The sequence below is a fragment of the Calliopsis andreniformis genome, chromosome 2, assembly GCF_051401765.1.
Source record: "Calliopsis andreniformis isolate RMS-2024a chromosome 2, iyCalAndr_principal, whole genome shotgun sequence".
Classification (NCBI taxonomy): Eukaryota; Metazoa; Arthropoda; class Insecta; order Hymenoptera; family Andrenidae; genus Calliopsis; species Calliopsis andreniformis.
In genome coordinates this window covers 12,124,306-12,140,825 of record NC_135063.1, presented here as the reverse complement: position 1 = coordinate 12,140,825, position 16,520 = coordinate 12,124,306, and the positions used below count along the sequence as shown (strand labels likewise).

Sequence of the window (16,520 nt, the reverse complement as noted above, 5' to 3'; positions counted from 1 at the left end):
GCAAAATTAATTACAACCTGCTATCGGGAAAGGTGATTCACAAAGATCCTATAAAAAATATAATAACCGTAAGTATTTATTATAATAGATCATAAAATATCGCTATCAGTAGTTTTCCATTAAAACAGAATTTAACATATTCAATTAAGTGCTATGAAGAAGAACCAATAATTCTTAGGGAAGCTAAGAAATGAAATAATTCACTTAATTATGAACAAAATGATTAGAAACACCAATATAGCTGTCAACACTCCAATGGCTACCCATTGTCTCCGATCTAAAACAAACGGAAAGTAACATCACATGCGTCACTTATAAAAAAAGTTAGAATCGAATGATTTTATCGTCGTTTATTCAACGACAATAAAATTGAATAAGTGAGATGTATATACTGTATAAGAAAAATCAATACTTATATATTTGGCCCTTCTTCAAACAGTGAACATTGTACATTATTTTCAACATGCATTCTTTTAACAAGCATTTTATAACAACACTAGACAGTTTTTATTGATACCTTGCACTCAGATAACAAGTTAGAAATTTGACATGAGAACTAATATAAATTAAATACTTGCTTTTTATCAAATCTTATCTGATAGAATAGGTTCCATATTTTACATGCATTACAAAATACTTCACCAATGTTAAATTCGTAAAAAAAAAATAGAGTACAAGGGACCAATAATAATAAAATTATTCTAGTATTTTATATGATTTTTAAAAATTATGTATCAAGTTAAAATTATTCATAGTCAACGATCAGTAATTGTAACATTGAGTTATAGAAGCTCCAAAACAATTCTTATATGTATTAATTTTTTTAAAATTGCCATAACATGTATATAAAAATTATCGTACAAATTGATATAAGCAAAAACAAGAAAAATGGCACAACTATAAACACACATTCATAAACATATTTCAAGTGAAAGATTATATTCCATAGTTGAGAGATTTTATATCCATGAAATTTACAAAAAGAAATAATTGAATAAATTTATAGAACATAATTCTGAAAAATAATTTACAGTTTAAATTAAGTTGATCTCTCTCAAGCACAGAATTTAATATAACAAGTTCTTATACAAGTTTACTACTATAATTAATATTTGAATGGTTGTAGTGGGTCAGGAAATTTGTGGTACTTTACAGCAACATGTACAGTATAAATAAAGTCGCAAATTTTATTCATTAGTATCTGTTTTCACAATTGGTCATTTATGAGAAATAATAAAGTATATTTTTTTCCTTTAATTTCTTTTTATATACTATATTAAACAATATTTATTTTAGTATGAATTCACAACATTGTATTTGTAACATTCTTCTAACAATGAAACAAATGTTCCATTTCTATTTTTCAATTGTTTACGTTACGTCTAATGGAGCTTCAAAGTACTTGTAATTGCTACATCTCAACAACTTTGTTCGCATTGTGAAACAATCAGCAACCATCATACGTACAAATAATTGTTTTTACATGTTTTTCTTCTTTTCTTTTTAACACTGTTTTCTTTAAAACTTTATATATTTTTTTCATTTACATTCATTGCACACATAAACTGATTGGTACTTTCGCAATACCATGTAAGTATTCCACAACACTGTGTACTAAACTATCTTTATCTACGCATTAATTAATATAGTAATATCACATGTTGTGTACATTGGAAGTAGAAGTATCAGAGGTTTTAAAATATACTGAAAATGTTTCTCTAATATCATACATATGTGTCTATCTACAAGTCTATCTCTGTTAAAATTTTCTCAGGCACAAGTTACTTGTGCTACCTCTTTCTTATTTGACACATTGCCTTACAATATTTGGCATAATTTCTCGAAATTTATACGTAAATAAGATACTTAATATAATTCATTATTTATCTACAGTTTTTTTGATACATAATTTAACAATATATATCTGATAATACTATCAACCAATTACAATATACTATATCCTTTAGTACCTATTATACTACATATGTAACAATTACTTTACTCTGAATAGCTGTACTTTAAAGTTAATTCATTACTGTTATGACTGCAACTGGTCCATTTTCATACTATATTTTTGGCATTTACTGAATTCAGAAGACAAGATATCATTTCTTTTTATATTATCGATTTCTGAACTATTTGAAAATAAATATTCTTTATCTTATTTTAGTAGAAACATAGGCAAATCTAAAGTTTGTAACATAATTATTTAAAGCATCTTCTGCAGAAAAGCATATAAAATGTAAATAATACAAATGCAATTTTGATTTCTATCTTACTATAAAGTTTTACAATTCAAATGTTATAACAAAGATAGCAGAGAAAATACTTCAGTATTCAGGTAATGATCACTACTAAATATTTGTAGTAATTAACTTTTATTTTATGTTTATAACATATTTCACCTACACTATTAACATCCTCTTAAAATTTTAATTACCTACTATTTTTTAAAGAAGACAAACATAGCTTTTTATATAAAACATTTTCAAGCAAGAAAAATGAAAGAAGGGAAATTTGAAATTTCTTTAAAAGTTAATCTTAATTTATTTCTGGTTATGAATTAAATGAAGCATACAAATGTTAATTTAATCTAATGAGACTTCTACCTTCCAATAGATCATTTTTTGGATTAGTCGCATTGTCAATACATCCCTACACACATTATAAAAGGAACTCAAATACTTAAAGTGCAGCTGTGCTAAATACAAATTTCAATTCAGTTCAGAAAGTGTAAAAAAAATGAATTGTTATTAATGATGGTGATATGCAATGTTATCATAAAAACATGACAAAAGAGGCAACAGTAAATTTCTTTCAGAGTCCCATAATTTATCAGTAGATGCTGTAATTATTAATTGCATACCCCACAGAAATCAGGCACAAATAAAGTGAGATGAATGTCTTAAATAAATTTAGAGAAAGCGATTAATAAAGCAGAGAAATGTGTCATGTTTTATAAAAACTTTCACTGAGTAAATATAAATGAAATTATGGTAACAATGCCTATTTAATCTCCAGAACATAAAAAACAATTGGTTATTGTATTCGATAAGGATGATAAAGAAGAAGGTTTAGGAGCAAGATCAGAAACACTAGATGTTGCAGTAGTAGGAGCAGGAATGTAATTGTTATAGTTACCATTACTCATGTGAAGAACTTTGGCCATTTTTTTCATTGTTACATCCAGTTTGGAATCTGTCACTTCTAACTCATTACCAAATTCATCTAACATACTGAAAAATATACAAATAATATTCATTAGGACAAATTATGGTATTGAACAATATCAGTGTACAATTAGTGTACAATTCATCAACAACTGAGGGTCTTAAAACTTAGAGAACTGAATCAAAAACTTACACTGCTTGTTCATCTAACTCTGTATTGATTTGTCTAGATACTGTTTTAAGTGTTCCAATGCTTTCTCCTATCATATCCAATTGTTCGTCTTGTTGTCTCATCATGTCATCCTGTTGCTGCAACGTGTTTCCAAGAAATTGCCTATTCGGACTATCAATTTCATTTTCCAATTTACTGTATTTAGTGGTACCATGATTCACAGGAACACGGGCGGGACTATTGTCCAAAAGCGGCTGTAACACACAGAAATACATAAAATTGAGAAGGAAGTTCATTGAACTCCAAGATATCATGAATTGAAATCAACAATTTCGTTACTGATTCAGAGAATTATAGAGAGAAGAATATTCTTTAATCAATGATTCGATGAATATGCAGATATTAAATGTTAGTACTACGTTGTAAATAGAGTATTAAGCGAATTTATTTTACGCCTGATTAACGATAAGAAGTATTGATTTACCGTATAAACCATTTTCTCTGTTTGATAATGTTTTAGAGAATATTTATATTATACTCGAATCGAGACTACTTTATTTCTAAATTTACTGAAGAGCATGCTGAAAAGAAAAAAGGTAAACGCGATTCATTTTTCGCACTACTATTCTGACTATACAAGTTTTCACAGCTGATTAGCATTATCGGCAAATTGACAGTTGCTCATAGATGTCGCAACGTTCACGATTCTTATTTACGAGCGAAATTTAAACGCATGCAGAGCAAATTGCAAGAATATTTCTTTTTGGTATCCATTAATGTTGAATGTTTAACATTAGGCAGTTAGGTGATTAGTGCGTGTAAAGAATATTTAATTAAAACATACCTGTCTTGCTGTACTGTCACGATCTCGCCCCCTACTTAAATTCATTTTATCCTTCATGATCTATAACAAATTAATTGCAAAATCGGTTACTCAAGTAGGCTTATCATTTTAATTCAGAATTTTAAGTTAAGACTTTCTTCGTTGATATTTTAGAATTTGCAAGTAATTTAAAATAAGAGTGAGGAGTAGCAAGGGTACTAGTCAAGTTAAATTTCACAGAAAGAATATAAATTTTAAATTGGTAGAAGCAACTGCAAGGAACTTGAGATCTTACGTAAGAATATCTGGACTTACCTTAACTTCTTCCCGCGTCTGTTCGATAAAACTTCGTTGAACCGTTAACTCCCTATTATCTATCTTAAACTTCGTCGGATTTTTCTCTACGATACGTATATATTCGCATATATAGAGCGTTAAGATTAATATAGGAATTGAAAAATGAACAAAAATTGTGTGAGCGTGCTTTATATATTCTATATTCTACTCTTCACTACTCTACATTATTCTATATTACTCTATAGCACATTATACTATTTTTTATATTATTGTACACTATTATACAGTATTATAAAGTGATCTGTAGATGGTGCAGAATAGTATAGAATAATATACAGTAGTGTATATTAGTGTAGAACAGTATTATTAGTTTTATAGAATAGTGTAACATGTAATATGTAGGATAGAATAGTGTAGAATACTGTAGAATAGCACAGAATATTGTAAAACACTGTACAATAGTGTAGAATAGTGTGCTTTGCTCCTATTATACGTTATTTTTCCTATCCCATAAAGTTTACTGTCACGTAAATGATATGCATTATAATGTCTATGTATTAAAGGATATGGATCGTATCCTCCAGATCATCCAGATCCCATTCGATCGACCTTAATGCTTTCCTCAGTTCGGTGGTTGTCCACTCTAATTCATCATGTGAGATTGGGATTCCCCCACTCACAGTGGGACTTGTGACAACAACATCCTGCAACTCCGTCCACCGCCCATATAATCCGCGATTTTTATTTAGGGCCTTACAAACCTCGCTGTAAGTTTAAAAACGAAAAAATGTATAATACTAGGTTATATTACTGTAAAATAGGTTGTATACTGTAAAATATACAGGATGTTCAGAAAGGTCAGGGCCAAATTTAAGAGTTCGTTTGCTGGATGTGTTACTGGAGTATGTAGCTTCTCGTAGTATGTATGTAGTACACTCGTAACGATTAAAACGCTTATAATTTTGAGAAAAAGAGTATTACGATATTGATAAACAAAGCGTATACCAGGTTTATTGATAAGAAATATCAATCATGCAGTATCTTTCTATATCGAAATATCTAACGAAGATTATTTATTATTTTTCTGTATAATCATGACACGGCATACTTTTTAAAAAAATGTTACACATGTATTTTAAAATATGTTAAAGCGGGAAGATAATTAAAATCAATTTAGAAAGATTCAACGATATTTCTAATGAAAACAGTAGATTCTATTAAATATAATGTAATATCAAGCACATTTAAGTAGCCGAGAGGAGGTGTCTACAATTTATGTGCGTGAAGATAAGATTCCGGATAGAGAGATCGTCATGAAACGTGCACAAGTAGCTTCCCGTAAGCGAAAGTTCCTTCGAAACCTTAAAACTAAAGCTTTCTTTGTAATTTTGGTTCGTGACTATTTTTAATACAGAGTGTTAAAAAAAAAGAATCTAAGCTTCAAGGTCTTACTCGTGGTCCTCACTAAGAGGAGTAAAAAACACTTAATACTTTGAGCGTCACGTTAAATTCGCTAACAATTCTCACATGGGCAAAAGAAAATTTAAAAAATTCTGTGTTTAATTAATCTCCATATTCACTGTGTAGAACTTCTCTTTTTCAGTATATTTCACTATAATTTTTCATCAGTATCGCTCATAATCATGTAAATGAATGTCACTAGATTTAGTAGACACATTTTCTTTTATCTACTGTCAGACTATATACATTATTCAATTCTTCTATGCTATTTATCGTATTAGTAAAAATATACTTAATCAACATAGATCCCAAAATCAATGCCTCAGAATTACTCCTGAATAAAATTTACTTTTATGTTTACGATCGTTCGGTAATTCGAGCGTCTACGTAACATAATGAGAAGAAGAATCTGTCTATCATTACTCCAAAATTACACGATAACAGTAGATTACATGAAACGCGGCAGGAATGCCTTAAAATGCATTCATCAGTCTCGCATTCAAACAAAAAGAAGACACATGGTACATAAATTTCACGCGAACACAAAATCAAAATTTCATATCTCGCAGCACAAAAATATAAGCCAAAACTTCGTTAATGATTTTTTATTTTCCTCAGTGAGCGACTACCATGAACTCAGTTTCAGACCCTTTCTTTTCACACCCTATATATAAAAGCAATGTCGCGAGAAAAAAAAAACAAGAACTCAATCTTAACAACCCTGTAAATTTGATTAAAAAATTCATTAGAAACTATGTCGATTATTCATTTTTTATTTCCCTCGGTGCATAAGCCCCCAGATTCTTTTCTTTTTGACAACCTATATGGAAGAGTAACAGAAACAACAAAGCCTCGGTCTTGACGACACTGTGTAAATTTTGTGTCATCGATGTCATTCGATTGCGGAGGGCTCGAGCTCTCTGACCGTAACGCGAAAATGCTCCCGAGCGTATGCAACTTCTACTCACTCCTTGACGACAAAGAACGGATTCTCCAACGTCATTCCTTCTTTTAATTTAAAGAGGTGGCCTTTCTCGCCGCCTCACGGCACCCACAGGAATACGTATGCTCGATTTGCCGATCATCGGTGGAAATTCCCGAACGGTCCTGACAGAAGGCACCCGATGCTTGTCGCGGACGATACGACAGTAATCAAATTGACACTTGCTCGCGCCCCACTGTTATGCTACCACAACGTCGCGGTGTATTGTGACGTCTGCTCCGAACTCTTCCTGCAGACGACTATTTATTCGATTTTAACGTTCGTGCGCAAACACGCCTCTCTAAGGGCCACTCTAATATTGATTTCGCGTTGAAACGTCTAAAGCGCGGTTCACATTCGCCTAATAACGAGTCGTCTATTAAGAGAGATTGTAATTAAATGAGAGAGATCGAGAACCGAATAGCAATTCCTGATTATGTTTTGCTTCAGACTTTTGATAATATGTAATATTCAGGTTTTTTAATAAATTACCGAAAAAGTTTAGTAGCTAGGCAGTACTTGTGTTTCTATGATCATAGACCGAAACCTGCGCAGTAGAAGCATCCCTCGGTTGCGCGGTAGTTTTTTAAAAGAATCGTAACGGAAAGTGAGGACGTGATTTTGTCGTTAAATCGGTAGTTAACATTGATTTTTAGGTGTGTAATTTGTTGATTGTTTGTTACTTTATGTGTGAACGTTAAATGATGTCTGGGAATTTTATTCTTTTTTGTTTGATAAGCTTGAGAGGTCGGTACGTTTTTTTGACGTTTCAAATTATTTCGGGATATGATTCGAAAGAGATCGACGATTATTTAATTATGAATTAAAATGCAGTGAATAATTAAATATTTTTAACCTAGTTATTAGATTCGACAGCTAGTATGTGCTTTTGTGAATGATGAACGTCTTTCTCTGTCTTGCCAATGTGATTCCTCTTTTCGTTAGTGTTTCTGTACCTACGCGATTTCGCGGCAATCTTTTGAAAACGTGAATTTAAATAGTGAAGAACGAGGGAATATTAGTGTGAGAATTTTTTTATCAGTCCTTTGGAGATTTATTGTGGAATAGAACAGCGCAGTTGTCATCGATATCTACGGTCTGGTGAGTAACATTCTATATCTTGCGTGTATATATTTACGTTTGATCTACATAACCTATCTTTTGACATATACATAAATAAATTGATCTTTGATATTTAAATGAATTAACAATGACATGTTGCTCATATGTTTGCAATAATAGTTTATTTTGTTGCACGTATTTGTACAGTTCACGTTGTGTAGACACTAAATTGGATTATTAAAATATGTGTTTCATATATATTCTTTATTGACATAAGAGTTTACGATTATATGTGAACTCTTACTGGAAGAGTACTATGAAGTCTAGAAAATATAACATTTACAAAGCTGATATCAATATGCGAATAATTTACAAGTTTTAAGATTGTTGTACTCTATTAAACTTAAATGCATGTATATGTTACATATTTTCATTTTTTTATGGTATTTTTAAAATATTGTAAGTAACTGTAAGTTTAAATAAATAAGGTTCCACTACTATCACATTTTTGGGAATGTTTACAAGAACAAAACATGAGTTTTCTTGAATAATTAGAGAGTTTCTTATGAAGCCAATAAATGTGTAACGAATTATTTAACAAGTTAAGGACTTACACTTATGCATGTAAGCATCTTTGCATAGAATATCTTTAGGCATTATTATATATATATATCTCTCTGAGTTAACATGATACAATATTTTTCATAAAATAAAGTTTGCTTATGTCTTAAGATATAAGTTATGGGCATAGATAATCAACATAGACCACCTTCATAATCATCTTCCTCTTCTTTTTTAATATTTTGAGATGTTGTTGGCTCTTGTTCTTTTTCAATATTATCTTGTGATGGTTGTTTAATGGTCTCTTCAGATGATTTATTACCTGAGCTCTAAAAACAATGTACATTATGATTAATTTGAATAAACTTTTTCGTCAAATTATTAAGCTACTACAGATATAAGATACCTGAGCTTCACTTGTGCTTTCATCCATTAATTTCGTTGCATTAGGAGATGTATATGACTCTGCTGCATTTGCTCTTACTCCAGGAGGTGGTAATGCATATTCTTGTTGTGGTAATGGCAAACTTCTAGCAAGTCTAGCATATTCCACATCCATATGTTTAATGAAAGGATCATTCAGTGCTCTCTTTGCAGCATCTGCATCTTCATTATCATATGCTTGCAATAACATCTCTAATGTTTGGACCTAAATAAACAGAAAAATTGCATTACATTTGTTAGCAAAGAATACTGAATTTCTGAGTTTCATACCTCAGGAGCTTCACAATAATTTCCCCATTCTTTGAAAGCTTTCTCAGCAGCTACCTGATCACCTCTAGCTAACTGTACCAATACCAATGCCACTGTTAATCTTCCCACAGAAGGTGCATGCTCTATCTGCTGATACATTTCAATTTCTCTGCGGATTGCATCTGCTGCCTCATCATACATCTGTAATTTGACTAACAATCTTGCCACTTTGCTCATATATTCTGTTGCTTGATGTGGACTGTCTTCACCCTTTACCAAAATAAAATACTAGATACAGTCTGTACTTAATATTTCCATAGATTCTAAAAACAAATTATGTCTAACCATAATAATACTAGATGCTCGTTTATATAATTCTAGTGCATCATGTGGTTGTTTAGCTTCTATCATTTTTGCTGCTTTGTCAAGTACAGATGCTCCAGCGTCATGTGATCCATACATTTGATATAAATTACAAGCACTATGAGCAAGCTTTGGCACATCTGCCAAATTTCCCATCTCTTTGCTGATTAGTATAGCCTGTTCAATGCTCCTAAAATATTCACTGCCTTAGTAATATTTCTCAATAAGTGAAGGTAATTAAAACCATGAAGAACTTACTTTGCAGCATGGAACCATCTTTAAAAAGATTAGAGTTAAGGAATAATCATGACAAGACTTTGAAATCAAAGTATAATGATACTCATATGTTTCACGAAAACTACATTTATTTCATAAGGATACGATTTGTTTTGCTCGTAACAAGCAGAAGCTTTCATCAAACTGTCTTTACACTGTTGGTAGGACTCTGCTATTCTAAAGCAGGTTGCTAAAATAAAACGAATAAGGAACATGTATTAGGTGTAGGATATTAGGGCCCAATAAATTTCTGGATATTTTTACCTGCACTCATGTATAATTCGGCCGCGACGTCGAAATGGGGATTCCATTTTAATATTGATGTTTTTAAGCTATAACATACAATCGTCTTACTCTTCCCGACAAATGAATCGATAAAAATTGTATCATTTTTATATCGCGATTAATGTATTTTGTCTGTTTCATATACGAACGTGACGAAAATCGAATCAATTGTTGACACAATTTTCCATGAAATGTCATTCTTCGGTGACAGTACCTTTTTTCAGCTTGCCGTATATGCGCATTCCCCTCCTCGATTTTTGACATTTTTTTCTGAATGGTGGCGGCGTTTGGTTACTCTTAAGTGGAGAAATTGTAACAGCGTAGCTGTCACTTTCGGGATCAGTTTGATATCGATCAGACCTGATGAGACCCACCGGGAAAGTGCAGGAAAGTATCTGCTGGAATCAGTGGCATCTACCAGCGTAGCGAATTTACATCATCCTAGGGTGGGGGTAAGTTGTAGTGGGGAACTGTGACTAGAGAGGGGATTGCTTGACATTGTAGTGGGGGGAACGCGTCCCTTGATATTGTAATGCAATGATAAATAAAATAAAGGATCAGAATGAGCTGAAGAACTTAGAAACTCATTTTGTAGTGTAGGGTAGTGTAGAATAATATCTTTTCACGCCAAGAAAACATTACTAAACTTTACTAAAATTGGCTTTTATTACTTTAAAATTGGCGCGCAAAAATATAGTCTGAAGTTACTGCGTAAATGGAAGCACGCCATAACTTCTCGCATCGTAAACCTTAAATGAACTATCGGTCCTCAAAAATACGAGTCTATACATACAAATATTGATATAATTCATTAAACTTTACTGCATAACGATAAAAGAAAATTAATTTTATGTTTGTATGATATTGTATCGAGTATTTTGTGTTGATGTCACTATCGTTTTTCATTGTTTTCGCCTTGTTTTGCGTGTGTGTACAATTGGATGAATTGGCGGGAAATAGGAAGAAAAGCTTATTGAAAATTTACCATTTTTTATGACGATTCAGTTCTAATTTCATTCGAAGAATTAACGAATCAATCGCCACAACGTTTCCAAGGCAAGGTAAGTAATAATATCAATCTTGTGTAACTTTTTGCGTTCCTTCTGTACGGCAAAACTTAACCTTAGTTTGTAGCGTCATGTATACATACGTTAAGTATTGTTTTAATAGTTTTTCTAAGACACTTCACGACTAACGATAACGTCTTTCGTAGAATAAATAGTCAAAGAAATCCGATGGCAGAACGACTAGAAGATCTGAACCTACCAAATGCGGTTGTGACAAGGATTATTAAAGAAGCATTACCAGAAGGTGTTACAGTAGCCAAAGATGCCAGAACGGCTGTAGCAAAAGCTTCGTCAATTTTTATATTGTACTTGACATCATCTGCGAATTTAATTGCTAAAAAGGGGAACCGTAAAACAATAAGTGGCCAAGATGTTATTCAAGCAATGAATGATATTGAGTTCGATCAGTTTGTTGATCCTTTACAGGAGTCATTAGAAAATTTCCGTAAAGCACAAAAAGAAAAGAAAGATGCCACATCAAAGAAAAAACAACAGAAGAAAGATGAGGATGATGTAATAGAAGAGGAAGATGCGGGAAGAGAAGTTATGGTGTTCTGATATGTTTTGAACATGTGAATATATACATATTTATACATACATATATAAATAAGTCCACAGAATCACACTATTTTACATAATTATCATATAAGTCTGAAAAGTTTGTCACATTCTATTTATTATTATTACATGAAGATGAAAATATATTAGTAAAAAAGTTAGACAAGTGTTTCAGATGATATTGCCTCTAATATTATTGTATATTTTAAGAAAAAGTGGTAAAAGTTATTCAGAACATTTTACTTATAATGTTTTTTATTTTAACAATTCTTGCTTGAACGATACACATAAATCAATAAAATGTTAATATCTTATTAACAGATACTTTTAAGATACTATATTTATATAAGAAAGTTTCTTTTTATAAAAATTCACTTCTATAATTTATAAAAGCTTGCTTGCTAACTATCTTGACTCTTACATTATTAACTCTCAACTACTGTAGTGAATTAAAATGTTTTAATCTGTATTTTTAAGGCTATTACATGTGTAGATATGTCAGTGTTCATTTTATATAAAAATTAGTTATTGTAGTTGAGTGTTAATAAATGTAATTCACCCCTATTTTATTTTTAAATATTTGGTATTTGCATTGTAGATAATATTAAAAATGTTAGGCAATTTAAACCTATGTTAAATATGTTTACATTACTTCAATTATATAAAGTACTGTCATTATGGCACTGAAAAACAATAGACTGGATTAAAAGAATCCATTTATCCAGTTGAAACTTGCTGTCCTTTAAAAGGATTCTTTAAATAGCAATAATAATCGAATATAAAAACAAAATGGTAATACTAAACATGGATTACAGTATGGAAAAAGTAGTATATAGTCAAAAAACACTTACTAGATAAGTGTAAATATTATGCAAATGTACATCTCACGGAATGCTAATTTTATACGTGAAAACGTTTAAAATATATAGGATGACGAAATAACGGAATACTAGAGATAAATAGTCTAAGTGGAATCATTTACAAAACACATTGTTCATATATTAAGGCTTTACAATGTGAATTTTGCGATCTATATTACTTCTACACATTGGACAACTTGCAGAAACCATATTTGCACAACCTGAACAGCAACAAAGATGTCCACACGGTAGAAAAATGATCTCACACTATAAAAAATACAAAATTATCTAAAGATTATATCTGTTTTTATTAGAGAAGTCGCCAAATAGAATGAAAGTTATGCTTACTTGTAAATCAAGGCAAATTACACATTCGGCAGTATTGATACTCTGAGTTGTATTATATTCTGGATAGTTGACACTCGTGCACGCTTCTTCAAGCGGTGCAGAAGGCGTTACAGGTGTTCTAGTTTCGTTGAGTTTCACTTCCGCCAAGTAATTTTCGACTGCAAGTCTTATAGCAGCACGATCATTTTCGCAATGTATGCCAATCTATAAAATAAAAAAGCAAAAAAACGTATGAACGGTTTCAAAATAATATATTTCTTTATACGATAAAAAAAATTCATGCTTTTACATACACTTTTCAACTGTTCGTCACTAATATCCGTACTAAGTAACGACGGTAGAGAAGCTAAAAATGGCAAACAATGTAATGCTCCTGCTATTGCAACGTGCCGCACTAGCATAGGCTCTAGCATTTCTAATAAACCCTGAGGTCGTGCTTCCATTAAAGACTGATATTGCATCAACCAAAACTGACTTTTTCTTCTAAAATTCTTTGAAAATAAACAGACAATTTTATAATGACTGGTAGTAAAAAATTTACAAATCAAAAATGAAACCTATACTTACGCTAATACAACGTTGTTGCTCTATGTTATTAATTGTATCCAAAAGTTGATCTCTTCTATTCTTTTGTTGCTCCAATAGATTTACCAAAATAGCACTCAAAGCCACTCTTTTCTCAGCTATTTCATTCTACCATGTAAAATATTAAACCGCTTATAAAAAAATAGTAATAGGATATAAAAAGTTTAATAATTCACGAATAAATACATACAAGTTGTTGATTCATTTCTAATTTTCTCTTTTCCAATTCGATGTTTGTGAGAGCAGCTAACTGTGACTGCACCAGGTTGACTTGTTGCATAATACTCCAACATCGAGCATCACTACGTTCTAATAATGCCGCTACGGCAGCCTTCTGCAAAACTTCATCTTGCCTTAACGTATCAATTAAATTTTGTCTGTTTTTCTCTTGGTTTTGTACTATTTGTGCTAAATGATCATTATTCCTTACTTCTCTGAAATATTTATAAGATTAAAAGTGTTTTATGTTATATTATGTAATTAATATCTTACTAACAGTGTGAGCAAAGATTGCGCAGCATAGTCTCTGTATTTACTATGTTCTTCCAACTTTCTGGTTCTTAGAAGCTCTTCTTCTAATAACTTTTCCATTGAAACTGTAAAACCATACACGTTAAATAAGTATACAATCACGGAAATATAAAAGCATTGATAAAATTAGTTTATTACTCGATACTCACGGAGAGTATCTTTTGTACGGAACATAAACTGTTCTGAATGGCAGGAGGAAAGTAGTTGCATTTCTTCTTGTTTTTCTCGTTCAAACAATTCAGCCTGGCTTTGTCTTTCTTCTTCACTATTCCTTAAAAATTCTTTGATTACATTATCCGCTTCTATTTCAGCTAAAAGTAGAATTTAAGATTAATCAAAAGAATGATAAAGTATTTTGTTCCTTTTCATACAAATTAGTGTACCATTGTAAATGTAGGAAAGTAGACGTGCCCTATTAGAATCTCTTTCTTGTTGTACTTTTTCTAGTTCATGTTCTAATTGTGTTTGTTGTAAAGCAAGATCCTCAAGGAGCTAGAAATAAAAATGTTTCAGTGCAAAAAGTAATGACAATGTCTGTGTGAAGTTAGAAAATAGTGACTGAAATATTTGTATTTAATATACCTTCTTTCGATGTTGTTTTAACATGGACTGAATTCCTATTTCATACTCTTGTTGCTGTTTGATATTTTTTTCTACTTCCAATAGTGCATTTTGACGATGTTCCTGAAAAACAAAACTAATTATTATAGTGTAATATTAAAATTACATACTACCTTCATAATTGTGTGAAGTATTACACAGATTTTTAAATAACATAAGCAAAATTAGGCATCTTTTAAACTTATAAAAAGAATATAAATATACGTTTAATAAATTAAAATAAGTTTCACAATAAATAAATATTAAATGTGCAACAAGGCATATCTGAAAGCATATTAAAATAAAAGAAGCATCCACATGCCTTCATTTTTTCTAGCTTCTGTAATGCTGCCTAAAAATAAAAATGAAAAGATTTAAGACACTGTGCAAGTACAACATCAAAATTAAGACCCTAAAATGCTTGGTACCTGTATATCATTACTCTTATGATATACTGCTTGCATGTTCTCTGAATTTATGTCTTTTGTTAAGTTTGTTTCTGAAACAGACTCTTCTGGTGAGTATTCAATACCACTTTCATTTGCTAGGAATGCTATGATAACTATAGTGCCTCCTTTTACAATGTCTTGAGGTGGATACAACAAGTTCAACCCATCAATGTTTAACTGTTGCAAGTGCTGCACATAACCCAATGATTTAGGAAGCTTCTGAAGGGACTTATTTTGGCTTATATCCAATGTAGTTAACTGCTTCAATTTCCCCATTGTTTCTGGCAATTGCTTCAAATTATTCTTAGCAACATTCAAAATGGTTAATTTATTCAGCTGTACTATTTCATTTGGCAGTTTCCTTATATTGTTATCTTGTAGATAAAGTTCCTAATACAGATGAAATAATAGAATCAAAATAACTAAAATATTATATATTTTATATGAAGGAATTGAATATTATTAGGCTCTAATTACCTCGAGGGACACAAGACACATTATATCAGAGGGTAAATTGGTAAATTCATTTCCATGAATGTCTAACACAACAAGTAACGACAAATCACTTAAGGCACCTCCACCCGACAGTGAAGTCAATTTATTATCGTACATCCATAGCATCTTCTTCCTGAATACTTTGCATAGCGAGTAAATACCAGAGGGTACATGCTTCAAAGCGCATTCTGATACATCAAATATTGGTTCAGGATTTTCTCTGGCCTGTTGTCATAAAAGAATAATATTTTTGATCAATTATTTATTGACTCAACATCAAACACAAAAACACAACATTAAGTGTGCAATATTTTTGATCGTTTATATTATTTGTATGAAATATCGTGAATATTATCACGTATACGATCGCTAGGTGCAAAGTCGAGAATGATTAACCTCTATTCATTAAGAAACATACCAGATATAATTTGTGCTCGAGTCGTGCTTTGTAATCGACGTTAACCTTGTTCCCATGCTTTCTCGGTAGAGACATCCTTAATCGTGTATGTCATGACAATAAAGGAATGTACTGAATGCAGATCATTCTGCCATCGATTTGTATTAAATCATCAACACATGATTCTGTCGTAGTTTGCAAAACGCTAACCAATATCTGTCAAATTGACAGGCACTTGTGAAATCGTATGAAACAGTAGCGTACGTCAATGTTATCATTCCCGAGGCAAGGGAGATTCTATTTTATCTTAAATATTTTCGAAATCGAGGAAACGAGAATTTTGAGGAAGTTAAGGAAAAAATGATTTTTATTCGTACAATTAGTGTACAATCAGTACACTAGTAATCAGTGTATAATTAGCGTACAATTATTATAGAAGCTGTGTTGGCTGTTAAAAAGAAGAAGAACGTAGTATTCTTATTTTT

General features: G+C 31.3%; 4 protein-coding genes across 6 annotated transcripts; 1 reads left to right on the top strand and 3 right to left on the bottom strand.

The window, feature by feature from the left end:
- Window positions 1–58: 58 nt before the first annotated feature.
- LOC143188554 (syntaxin-6-like) lies at window positions 59–7,170 on the bottom strand. 2 transcript variants are annotated; one of them, XM_076392900.1, is made up of 7 exons: window positions 6,892–7,168; window positions 5,032–5,227; window positions 4,481–4,576; window positions 4,187–4,246; window positions 3,364–3,596; window positions 3,142–3,236; window positions 59–277 (listed from the first exon to the last, which is right to left on the bottom strand). In XM_076392900.1, the coding sequence occupies exons 1-7, from the start codon at window positions 6,924–6,926 to the stop codon at window positions 201–203; spliced, it is 792 nt and encodes a 263-aa protein (XP_076249015.1). In that variant the 5' UTR covers window positions 6,927–7,168; the 3' UTR covers window positions 59–200. The 2 variants fall into 2 exon arrangements, with proteins under 2 accessions (XP_076249015.1, XP_076249014.1); XM_076392899.1 differs by having other exon boundaries at window positions 59–3,236; window positions 6,892–7,170.
- Window positions 7,171–8,133: 963 nt separating this feature from the next.
- LOC143185187 (gamma-soluble NSF attachment protein) lies at window positions 8,134–10,548 on the bottom strand. Its single transcript, XM_076387970.1, has 8 exons — window positions 10,360–10,548; window positions 10,125–10,192; window positions 9,966–10,050; window positions 9,843–9,860; window positions 9,567–9,774; window positions 9,243–9,491; window positions 8,935–9,177; window positions 8,134–8,857 (listed from the first exon to the last, which is right to left on the bottom strand). Exons 1-8 carry the CDS (start codon window positions 10,407–10,409, stop codon window positions 8,723–8,725), a joined length of 1,056 nt encoding a protein of 351 aa, XP_076244085.1. The 5' UTR covers window positions 10,410–10,548; the 3' UTR covers window positions 8,134–8,722.
- Window positions 10,549–10,725: 177 nt separating this feature from the next.
- Chrac-14 (DNA polymerase epsilon subunit 3 Chrac-14) lies at window positions 10,726–12,172 on the top strand. The gene is made up of 2 exons (XM_076392242.1): window positions 10,726–11,206; window positions 11,359–12,172. Exon 2 carries the CDS (start codon window positions 11,381–11,383, stop codon window positions 11,768–11,770), a length of 390 nt encoding a protein of 129 aa, XP_076248357.1. The 5' UTR covers window positions 10,726–11,206; window positions 11,359–11,380; the 3' UTR covers window positions 11,771–12,172.
- Window positions 12,173–12,743: 571 nt separating this feature from the next.
- LOC143188159 (E3 ubiquitin-protein ligase LRSAM1) lies at window positions 12,744–16,269 on the bottom strand. Of its 2 annotated transcripts, XM_076392240.1 has the most exons (13): window positions 16,057–16,269; window positions 15,621–15,863; window positions 15,123–15,533; window positions 15,017–15,046; window positions 14,677–14,778; window positions 14,478–14,586; window positions 14,244–14,405; window positions 14,060–14,159; window positions 13,754–13,997; window positions 13,546–13,671; window positions 13,272–13,469; window positions 12,979–13,182; window positions 12,744–12,897 (listed from the first exon to the last, which is right to left on the bottom strand). In XM_076392240.1, exons 1-13 carry the CDS (start codon window positions 16,129–16,131, stop codon window positions 12,772–12,774), a joined length of 2,130 nt encoding a protein of 709 aa, XP_076248355.1. In that variant the 5' UTR covers window positions 16,132–16,269; the 3' UTR covers window positions 12,744–12,771. The 2 variants fall into 2 exon arrangements, with proteins under 2 accessions (XP_076248355.1, XP_076248356.1); XM_076392241.1 differs by lacking the exon at window positions 15,017–15,046.
- Window positions 16,270–16,520: the final 251 nt, after the last annotated feature.